The sequence below is a fragment of the Galleria mellonella genome, unplaced genomic scaffold, assembly GCF_026898425.1.
Source record: "Galleria mellonella isolate WM207_F2 unplaced genomic scaffold, CSIRO_AGI_GalMel_v1 utg28, whole genome shotgun sequence".
Classification (NCBI taxonomy): domain Eukaryota; kingdom Metazoa; phylum Arthropoda; class Insecta; order Lepidoptera; family Pyralidae; genus Galleria; species Galleria mellonella.
The window spans coordinates 173262-185570 of record NW_026442064.1 but is presented as its reverse complement, the minus strand read 5'-3'; the positions used below and the strand labels follow the sequence as shown (position 1 = coordinate 185570).

At 36.5% G+C, this 12309-nt stretch overlaps 1 protein-coding gene across 2 annotated transcripts in view; it reads left to right on the top strand.

The window, feature by feature from the left end:
* LOC113517848 (adenylate cyclase type 6) overlaps window positions 1-12309 on the top strand; it is a 337672-nt gene that overhangs the window by 303395 nt on the left and 21968 nt on the right. Inside the window, exons 13-17 of one of the 2 annotated variants that reach the window (XM_052895423.1) lie at window positions 5900-6046; window positions 6690-6848; window positions 7181-7325; window positions 7915-8012; window positions 10888-11044. In XM_052895423.1, the coding sequence (XP_052751383.1) occupies window positions 5900-6046; window positions 6690-6848; window positions 7181-7325; window positions 7915-8012; window positions 10888-11044 (706 nt within the window). Of the gene's footprint in view, window positions 1-5899; window positions 6047-6689; window positions 6849-7180; window positions 7326-7914; window positions 8013-10872; window positions 11045-12309 lie in introns of both variants that reach the window. The other variant, XM_052895422.1, reaches the window with a different exon arrangement.

The window sequence follows — 12309 nt, the reverse complement described above, 5'->3', positions numbered from 1 at the left end:
AATATTAATAAAAGATTTTTCTTACAATAATTATTACAAATAAATGTATTCGATATACAAAAACCATATCCTCAACTAACACTTACGACCTACCTTTTAATAATATTAGCTAACAAGCAATATAATGGACTATAAAAATATGTTTTGTGTAGAATAAATAGTGCACATAGATTACTCTCTCAACTCGAGAATTCCTTAATTAAGACAATGGGACTATTATCTTGTTTCAATTAAGACGTGGCGCATGGAACCCGGTGTCCAGTGCTCGCGCTACTATTTATAGAGTCTGTATTCGCTCCCACTAGTAATTGCCTGAAGTCTAGACCAGTTTAAAAAGGTTTTGTCTGGACAGGAAATCATATTGCACTCTACTTACTGGCCACGGCCACTTAGAATTTCATTCTGCTACAAGTGAAACTCGCGCGGGCCACTGATAAAACAGTTGTGAGTTATTAATGTACTTCTTGTTCTTATTTTTATTAATGGCAATCGTTCGCTATTTGTACGACCATTTCTGCCAGCGTCACGTATAAGAGGCTTAGGAGGCTCGTACTGGAAATAGAATAGAATAGAAATTTATTGTTTGACAAAAACACAAAGTTACAAATACAAGATACAATGGGCCCCACACTAGACGAGCCTGTATCGTGGGCACCCGACAAAGATTAACAATACACAATCTGTTATAATCGTAATAACATTCTACATAGTGGACAGGTGTTAATATAAAAGAAAAGGAATATAAAATTAACATAATGATCCTTGGTGATCAAGCAATCCTGAAATATTTTAACCTTAGTAAAATCAGTAATATAAATACACAAGCAATTATAAAACGTAAAAAATATATGGATGCCCTTAAGAGAAGCGAAGTTGTGTAAATGAATGTGGGTGTGTTCGCGAGTATGTGTGAATGTGTGTTGTGCAAACTATGTAAAAGATGTGTACTTTTTTTTAATGAGTGATAACAGAATAGTAGCCGCGCTATCGGTATACACCGGCGGGGCACCAGTGAAGGATGATAGATGATGATGAAGTAGATCAGTTGGCCCATCGTGACGAATTCAACAAGAATTGTTCACGATGGTTTCCAGGGGGAACCACGTGGAGGTCGACCTAATAAGGTATATTGCTAGCAATGGGGCTATCAAACTCAATTGCTAACAATCCCTTTCCCCCCCGAAAGATGTGTACTGTATGTAATATTTTATTGTATGTTATTATTATAAATGGAAATTATATTTAAAGAACTGGCCTAAATTTGAGCTTTTTGGTATAAAAAACTGAATAAAACACAATATGAGTTTGTGATATTTATCAATACGTAATATAACATATATTGTATCAGCCACTAATTGTCCACTGCTAAACATAACCTCCCCCATAAGGAAAGATTTGACAGTAGTTGCCACGCTTGGCAGGCGGGTTAGCAGCCGCAGTTTCGGCTTTGGTGATGCTTTAAGAGGTACGCTGCTACCCGTCCCTCTGCCATAAGCTCTCTAAGTCGCCTATTAAAACATAAAACATCCATGAGAAAGGAGAGGGGGTGGCCCATTCTATGCCGGGACCTACTATATATATATATATATATATATATCCATCTTCTTGACCAGATTTACAAATAGATTTATGTCTAATTCTAAGTTTGTGCAATATACTGGTGAACCACAATGATCAACATATAGTCTATATAATATAGATATAATAGTAGACTTAGGCAGCCTTTTGTGTCTTAAAAACAAAGTTTTAATTGGAATAATTGTTTGGATCAAAGCATAATATGGACCAGTGTTTCTCGAGGTCTCTTATCAAGTATATGTATGTCCACGCATCCCGGAAATCTGTTAGTGGGCATGCTATAAGGTCATTGCAGACGATTTTATGGTGCTTCTGATCTCCACTATTACTGGCTGTGTATTTAGCAAGGGAATCCACGCACTCATTACTTACAATCACTACTAGAACAGGGATCCACATTAAAACTATCTCCAAACCTTCATCCGAACATTTTTTAAATTTTGATTTAATATCTGAATTAGTAATGATATTTCAAGATCCAATTGCAGTAACAATTGGATGTATAACAGACGTGGGTATTCACTAGACATGTTTTGTTTAATGACATGACATGTTTTGTCTCTCGACTCGTTCAACTGCCGATACTCGAAGATTCGTCAGAATTTCCACGCCCTCACATATTAGCTTTCAATCTCTGACCACCGTTTTGTTCATACACCTTTTGCAACACGTGTTTCACAAAACTAGACGTTGCATCTTCAAAGGAATTATTAGGTCGCTGCTCGGAGCCTAGTGTTAACCGTTTGACGGCCAAAATGCGAAAATAAATCGCAATCACGAAGTTGAACAAAAAGCCAGTAGTTTACAAATAAATCAGTCCAGGTCCACTATTATCGTGATACGTGTTAGGTATGTATCAAAATTGAAACGACGCAGCAATAATTCACAATTCCCTAAACATGGCACGAGCTCCGTGGGCTCTAAACAAGATTATATATCATTTTGTCTTGTTCGTGATAAAGTGGCGTGGGGTGGATGTGGCCATCCATCACTGCGAGCCTCGTTAGGGCCCCGTACAGGGGACACCTTCACCTAACAAGTGGACCGCACGCTCCACCAATTATAATAACTACAAACATCAATTATACACATTACATTCACAAACTTTTTCCAAAATCACTGGCACTATATACTTTATATATCTAAACGCAAAATAAAGGTCGTACCGCATAAAAAATATACCTAAAACACGGCGAAATCGAAATGGTTAGCATCTGTTTATAAGGGAGCGTTTTACTTCATTATTTATATAAAACTGAACGTTTTTAAGCAAAGAAACGTTGGGGAAAAAACAATGAAAAATATTAATTGGAAAATACTAAAACGACGCGTCCAGCATTGAATTACTTACTATAGGTGATTAAAATATTGAGCGTTCTATACTAACACGACGCGCCCAGCTGTCGAGTTACTATAGGTGATTTTTTTTTATTCTTAAAATTTCTTTCTATAACATTACGACATAAACGTGAGACAATTTATGAAAATAATTGGAGCAAGAGACGCTTTTGTTACTTATTTCTCTTTGCCTACTTCAGAGTGAACGATGATAAAAATATGTAAATAATAATGCATACAAATTGTAATCGCACACAAAAAGTCTCGCCCTCCGTGCCAAATATTTGTTTCATGAATAATAGGAAGACAGGACGGCATCGCCATTCATTTGCGTCTCTACAATTATTAAATATATATTTATAAAAATTGTATTTAATTGTTGTACAACTCTACTTATATTTACCGTAATATATGTATATTTTACGTATTTGTAGTTAAATGTCCCTGTAAGAAAGCAATTTAGATATGTTACAAGCTCGTCAAGATATAAATCGGGGCCTTACACAAAATTTGCACCTTTAATAGTGATTTTGCTATTTCTCTCTTCAATCGTATACTCTTCACAGAGTGGTCGTGGTTTTATGTATGATGATAGTGCATCGTTAATAAGGCCCTCCTTAGCGATTGAGGTCCTCGCAATGCGTCTCCATCTACTTCTGCTCACAGCCGAGCGAGAGCATACCACAATAGACTGCTGTGTGGCCGTTTTGATGAGGTCAGTCGATCGCTTTGGTGATCTACCCCGAAAACGTTGGCCTTGTACCGACCCTCGAACAATAAGATGTTCCATATAGATTTTATTCCGGATGATATGGCCGAGGTGCCTTTTACAGACTTCCAAAACACTAGCCATCTTATTCGTATTGTTTCAATTATTCCTTTTAAGTTATTGAACAATGTGATAAAATGTTTATGTGAAATAAATACATATATTTATGCACTGTCTGTATTCTGTTCATTTCACAGTTGTATCCAAAGCGTATAACGTATTTTATTTTTAAAACAATTGCCTATAGAATGCATGGATATATTAGACAGCTGATTTGCCGTTGGACTTCTTAATCAAAAGCAACATATAAGGTACGTGTAGCGCGCTCATTCGATGGAACAGGATAAATCAAGGTGGATTGATGTACGCAGAGATCTCGTCCGGAGCGATCGTAAATTTTTCACTGCGCTTTATTGCCGCTTGCAGCTTTTACGGTGCTAGGTGCATTAATGCGACATTTCACGGCGCGTTGGCGACGTGCTCGCTGCCACCTGCCACAAAACCAAGTCCCGTGCCACATCTTACGCGATAAATACCACTGTCTATGTTAATATATACACATCTATTTACCAAAGGAAACTTATTTAGTTCAAATTCAAATAATTAGTATGTCTTTTTATATAATTGAAGTATAGCACATTTTAGAATCCAAAGTGATGTAATGCCCTCAGATTTTTACATGTGAATCTATTATTTTTGCTAATACAAAATATGTTTTTTTTTTTAATGGATGATAATGAAATGGTAGCCCCGTCTGCACTATTGGTATACGCTGGCGGGACACCAGTGAGGGATGATAGATGAGGGTGAAGCAGGTCAGTTAGCCCATCGTAACAAATTCAACAATAAACCAATCACGATGGTTTCCAGGGGGAACCGCGAGGAGGTCGACCTGATAGGGTTTATTGCTAGCAATGGGGTTGCTAATCCCCATTACTAACAATCCCTTCCCCCCATACAAAATATGTTTGCAATTAAATGTGATTAAACTGCGAGTATGAATCGATTAAAGATCAAAATTATTTAATAAAAAAAATTAATATTATTTTTAGTAGAGTACAATAATAAAAACAATTTATTCATAATATTTATTTTTTACATTAATCGTAATACTATTTGATATTTCGTACATAGTTTCTAAAATTTATCAAGAGCCCCCGTTTTAATTGTTCCAATTGCGAAATAAATGTGAATAAATATGTATTTAACTGACATTAGCATGACCGATTGGGCAACGTAAATTTTCAGTAGTATTCTTTAAATATTACATACAAGGTTTTTTCTCAAACATGCTTGGAAATGTTAGCATTATTTTGACAATCTTCTTCGAGATAAATCAAAATTGCCGTACTGGCCAGATACATGCGGGCAGCGGCCGACAAAAGTTGTATGAAAATCCATATCTGTCGTGTTTTGCGACCAGTTAAATTACCATGTAAACTTATATCTGTCCTGTAATTTAAAAATGGAATGACCTTTTACTTCGAAACATGGCTACCAAGGAGGTAACTAATACAAGGTTTTGTTTAAATTTCGAACTGGCTTGCAAATAGAAAGCTGTTTATTGAAAAAAAAAACAAAGGAACATACTATACAAGCCTTGGCCACAACTAGGCGTTGATGGACTTATGTATGTGTGCCTCGGCTACGCCTCGGCCCACATTTGCACGTTCGTCCATCAATGCCTCAGTTGCTGGCCGCGGCAATAATGTACTATTATTGCCTTCACTATCTCACTGTGGAGGTAATCGTAAAATAAATACCTCAAATTGAAACTGAATCATGTTACGTAAACCGAAAATCTTGAAGCTATAGAATCAACGAGATAGGTTATTGCATACTCAAAAAACAGCTTTGAATAGAAAAACATTAGGTACAGTATCCAATGATTTGTTGACGAAAAGTAAATAATTATCGCCACTAACAGTAGGCGTAGTAATTATTACCACATTTAATACATTGTCATTTCATGAAATTATTATATTTATTCCTAATAATATCACCAGTGATAAATCACAAAAGTGATTTTCCCTCGGAATGACTTCATAACGCACTCGCTACTATTTGCTGTGTAAAGTGAAATATGAATTATAGTTTTTAGCAAGTAGATACTTTAAAACAGTGTAGTAAAGTCTCTACTTGTATCCTTAGTTTAGCTTATAGTTAAATAGATGGACCATATGCTCGGTTGTCTAAAACAAACCTTTTTTTTAGATTCGACCGTCTGGCGGCTGAACACCACTGCCTCCGCATCAAGCTCCTCGGGGACTGCTACTATTGCGTGTCAGGACTGCCGGAGGCGCGCGACGACCACGCCAAGTGCTGTGTAGAAATGGGACTCGACATGATAGACGCTATTGCGTGAGTACCACATACCACTCGCATATACAAACCGTGGAAGGAGCTTCATATAAGCTGTACATATAAGAACAGAGGCAGACTTTTTGCATAAATCATTCCCATAAACCCCTGTACCCCTGTCTCGCCTATTTTGCCATCGAGCAAAAATATTTATTTATATATTTATAAATATCTAAATAAATATTATATTATTATATTTTTATTATTAATATATATATATATATATATATATATATATATATATATATATATATATATATATATATATATATATATATATATATATATATATTGATAAATGTTCCCGTCTATCATTATCATATCAGCTTTTAACTGTCCACTGCTGAACATAAGCTTCCCCCTAGGGGGGTTTGCCATTAGTAACTACACTTGGCAGGCGGATTGGCATCCGCAGTTAGGCTTTGGATATGTCTTAGAAGAGACGCTGCTGCCTATCCCTCGCCCTCCCTTAGTCGCCTCTTACGACACCTACGGAAAAGGAAGGGGTGGCCTATTCTATGCCGGGACCACACGGTAAATGTTTTGGTAACTAAGAATAATCAAGGAGCATTGTTATCTTCTGCCTAAGATGATTCTCATCTCTAATAAACCGTATGTAAGTGATGTTCTTTGTGCATTGCAGACTGGTGCGCGAGGTGATGGCGGTAAACGTGAACATGCGCGTGGGCATCCACACGGGCCGCGTGCACTGCGTCGTGCTGGGGCTGCGCAAGTGGCAGTTTGACGTGTGGTCCAACGACGTCACCCTCGCCAACTACATGGAGAGCGGTGGCGTTGCCGGGTGAGACGCTACATACACGTTTATATAGAAATGTGTTTGTGTACGTGCATGTTTGTGTGTATGTGTGTGTGTGTGTGTGTGTGTGTGTGTGTGTGTGTGTGTGTGTGTGTGTGTGTGTGTGTGTGAGCGTAAGAGTGCGTGTTCGTGTGCGTGTGGGTATGCATATGCGTCTGTGTGCGTGTGCGTGTGTGCGCGCGCGTGTGTGTGTGTGTGTGTGTGTGTGTGTGTGTGTGTGTGTGTGTGGGTGTGTACATACGCGCACTCGTGCTATCGCACGCATCTGTGTTTGAATAATTTCAGTTATATTAATTTAAAATTTTAATAAAATACAGCCGCGTTCACATCACAAAGGAAACGCTGCGATGTCTCGGCGATGACTACAAGGTGGAACCAGGGATGGGTGGCCAGCGAAACGCGTACCTCAAGGATCACAACATCGAGACTTACCTCATTGTGCCGGACGATACCAGCCGAGTGGTGAGTCACTGAACATTTATTTGCAACTTCGATAACCTCGTTAGAGCGGTGATCGACACAGGATGCCAAGTTCAATTCTCGATTAGGACGATTTTTAAAACTACCATTCCTCTATGCATTCTGGATAGTGACCTATGATATCCTAACTTACAGACCGGGTATTAGGCATTTTAAAAGTGTTAAAACAATTTTACACACGTCTCGTCGTGTGTGTTGTGATTCTTTTGAATTTGATCGCTAGTCTATACTTATATTATAAAAAGGAAATATTTAAATGTTTATTTGTAATAAATAAACTAAAAAACTACATAACTGATCAAAAAATTCTTTCACCTATAATAAGCTATGTTTTCGCCATGTATATCGTAGTGACTCAAATATATATACATACATATATATATATATATATATATATATATATATATATATATATATATATATATATATATATATATTGGCAAGTAACATTGGCTGCATATTATTTTCGAAACCGGGCGGATTGCTAGTATAGTAATAAAAACCAATACAAAATCTCCTATATTGAATAATGCTATTTACAATGTTATAATACAATACACTGATGACACAGGACAAGAAACCGCAACACACCTTCTCGATCAATGGGAATGTCTCGAAGGAGATGCGCGTCATGGGACACGGCTCACAGCACGGCAAACACTCCACCAAGTAAGTGTACAAATTATTCTTTTCATCTACCGGTTTTTTGTATAAATTTAATTTCCCGCATTACCATAAATCTACTTCTTATCGCATTGGTACCGACAAAACTGCGTCTCAGTTCTATAGGATCCAAAGAGCGGCAACAGTATGCTAAAATTGAATGGCCATAAATCGAACTGTCAATACCAGATACACTAGACATCGATTTATTCGTACAGGCTGACGTTAATTAATTAGAACTGAAAGTTGACATACACATAAATAACTGTTTAATGTTACATTATTTACGAAAACAATTAGAATACAAACAATTCTGAAAATACGCTTTAATACATTTATTTCTCTAAAGATTTCACTTTTACATAAATCACTTGAATGAGAAATTTAAAAGTATGAACATGCCCTTAATATCTACTGTTAGCGAGCGTAATTTATCAAACATCAACTAAAAATAAAACATAATGTGAAACTACCTTCATTTTATAAAAATTAGACACAAATAAGTGGTATAATATTATGAATAGTATTTTTAAAAGGAACAAATCCTATTTTTTATTTGATGTCGCCTTAAAGGTGTACGGTTGACACACACACATACACACACACAAAGACATCAAACGATACCACTTACGTTACAAATACCAGATTACAAGTTTGGATCGCAATTTCCTCGGCCGACTACCCTGCAATAACATTCAGCGTGCCAGTTGGCTGGCGCGAGATCGCGCCGCGCCCTGTCGCCGGATTACAGATGGGCATAACATATATTGTATTTACCTCCAATGTACAATTTCAACTCACTGAACATATTATTGTTCCATTTACCCACTGAAATATATTAAACTAATATAACTTTAAAATTATCATTACACGAATTTAATAATATCATTGTTATCAAATTATATTTAAATCGTTACTAGGTACTTTTTATAGCATAAATTAGCTTTAAATTTACATTGCCTGCCTATCTATTACATAAAGTATCGAACTAAATTCGATGAATGAATGAATGCAAATATTTATTTGCATTTTGCAAGAAATATGGTAAATATAATATAATAATATTAAGTCCACATATTTCGCCACAATTAGGCATGCAAAATTTAAAATATTTAAATATTACATTAACAATTCTTATAAAAAAAAAACAATATGTCAAATACAATTACTTTGTAATATACCTAATCTGAATTCATTTATAAAATCCTCGATTAGTATCTATTTACTTTCAACATTAAATACAGGCACAAAAATCTTTATAGGTACACAGCATCGAAATTATATTTTAAATTAAAAAACAACCTAACTATATACTGAGTATAATAAATAACACTTGATATAAGACCGTTGCAAAAATGAAGCTGTAAAATGAGAAGATAGCAAAATTCAATAACAAAATAGGGAAGCGACTCGACGATATTGAAGTTGGTGCATAAATGTAAAATGTTTGCCACTCACGAAGTCGCAAACGTCCAATTTGCGAATATTCACAATACAGATAGCATCCAATTCAGAAAACTAGCATATTGTGTGCATGGATTGCATGCATGTGCATGAAGTGCATGGATACATAACCAGCTATTACACAGCACAAACTTAATTTGGATTAGGTGGTTGTCTAAAATGTATCCAGGTCAAACTGCACAAAGTCGACAACTGTATGATTTCAATTATGCGCCACGACAATTCCCCAGCCTGTTTCATGGAAATGAAATAGGAAACTCTGGCCACCAACTTCTGAACTACATGTCACGCAACACTTAGGTGTACGATGCAGTTGTTATTGTCACAAGAGCACTCGCCTCTGTTGAGCGAATTGCAGTGAATATTCTATCTGACTTTAGGTCTATATATTCAACAGAACATAAAAAATACTGAGCAAGATTTGCTTAAAATCCTTAGGGCATATTTCTGTTGACAGTATATGATAGACTACAATTTGCGGACTAAAAGTTCATTCAAATCATTTCAACCGCATACAAGCATAAATTGTCAAGTAACGCATTATTATAATAGACTTGATGGAAGCACGTCCATATCTATACACTCCCATAAGCTGGATTTATGAAGAAAAATAAAGTTTTAATTGAAATTGTTGCTGCAAACAAGATTAAAGTAATCAGTGCAGACGGAGAGATTTCTGGCGTGTCTCTTCTTTGTGTGCGCCTTAATTATCTTTCTTAGCTATTCCAGTAATTGATATAAGTTAAATCTTATAAAGGTAAGGCCACGATAACAACACTAGTTTTTTGTTTCTTCCGCCAAAGTCTTACAACCGTGTAATGTAAAAATGCGTTTGTTTTATCATATCAGCCTTTAACAGTCCACTGCTGAACATGAGCCTCCCCGTTGAGGGGTTTTGCCGGTAATTGCTACGCTTGGCAAGCGGATTGACAATTGCAGTAAAACTTTAGAGATGGTTTAAGAGGGACGCTTCTGCCCATAGCTCTCTCTCACTTAGTCGACTCTTACGACGCCTACGGGAAAGGAAGGGCTAGCGTATTCTATGCCAGTACCACACGGCCAAAAATGCGTTTGAAACATATTGGAAATAAATAGTTACTGTCTATAAGTAATGAAATGTTATACTCTCATTACCAGACTGTGAAGCGGCAAGTTGTTCGCGACTTTAAATATAATGAGTCTAATAAGTAATTAAAAATTATATATGCAATGTCTACAAAAGAAAATAGTACAATATTTGTGACGCTAACAAAAAATAATGTTTCAAATATATGTAATAAAATGAAAATAAGTTTCTGTAAATGCATCTCCATAGAAACAAAACCGTCCAGTATCTCGTGTTGAATACGGTTTATTCATTTTATCACTAGGTAGATACATTGTTTTTTTTTTTTAATTTTAGCTTGCCTCTATCCAGGATCGGAGTTGACGCCGGCAATGAGAACAAGAAACCGGAAGATGAAGTCAACGAATACCTGATGAAGGCAATCGACGCGCGTTCCATCGACCGCCTGCGCGCCGAGCACTGCCGCCCCTTCACGCTCACATTCCGCGATCAAATCCTCGAGAGGAAGGTAACTACCATTACACAGATATATATATCACTGAGTATATACTGCTATAGTCTATTGGGACAACCTCGGCAGGAAGCTCATTCCACAACCATGAGTGTTCGTGAGAGAAAAAATCTCTGATACCGCGTTGTACACGACCATTTAGGCTGTAGGGTATGAGGGTGAACTCCCTGCCGATGGTGAGCCACACGATGGTAGAAAATGGCCGTAGGCATCATATTGAATAATTCCTCTGAGCACAATTCGTTGTATGATTTTGTTAGAATCCTTACGTCTAGCAACATTTAATAGCTTTAATTCTTTTGAAAATAGTTTGTTGTTTGGCTGGGAAGTCGTTTTTTTTATTTACGTAGCAAAATTTACTTACTTATTTAATGTACCTATTTGTACATACTCAATTGGCCCAGTAACGATAAACGGTAGACGAGAAAAAGTACTCAATTATGAATTATTGCCTGAAAGCGTTTACATATGGAGCGTTTATTTACATGTGATGATATTAGTTTGCTCAAGAAATTCACCAGCAAAATGCGTATATTTGTAAAGTGGATTTTTTTTATTATTAGAATTATTTAACGTATATAATATATACCAATTTTATTTTAATTTTTCCAAAAAGATTTCTACTCGTCTATTATTGTATCAGACCACTGCAGAACATAGTCTTCCCCATGAGGGGGTCTTGCTAGTAGTTGTTATGTTTGGTAGGTGGGTTGGCAACCACAGTTAAGATTTGGAGATGATTTAAGAGAGACGCTGCTGCCCATCCCTAGCCCACCTTTAGTTGCCTCTAACGACACCCACGTGAAAGGAAAGGGTGGCCTATTCTATACATGCTTATTGCATTAAAAAAGATATTGGATTCTACTCGTAATTATAATATATCCGATAATCTTTAGAAGATTATAAACAATTGAAAATCAATTATCTAACAATATGTATTAAGCAAAAGATACTGGATACATTAATTATCAATTGAGCGTAGTTCGATGCGTGACTAGTGTAGGCTAGTAGCAGTGATCACGTTCCAAATCAAAAGTCTCTGTAGACGCGTACAGACCGTGCTCGAGCCGTGAGCCGAGCTAGGAATGGATTAAAGCGAGATTTACCCATTATCTGTAATTCTATATGTGCTTTGCAAGTTGACAAACATCCGACCGCAAACAAGTCAGTCTACATTAAGCCTGTCTATACGTTTCTACGTATATTTTATGTCTAACTAAGTGTACCTGCTGCTCACACGTTCCCCGAAAGAAAATTGCAAG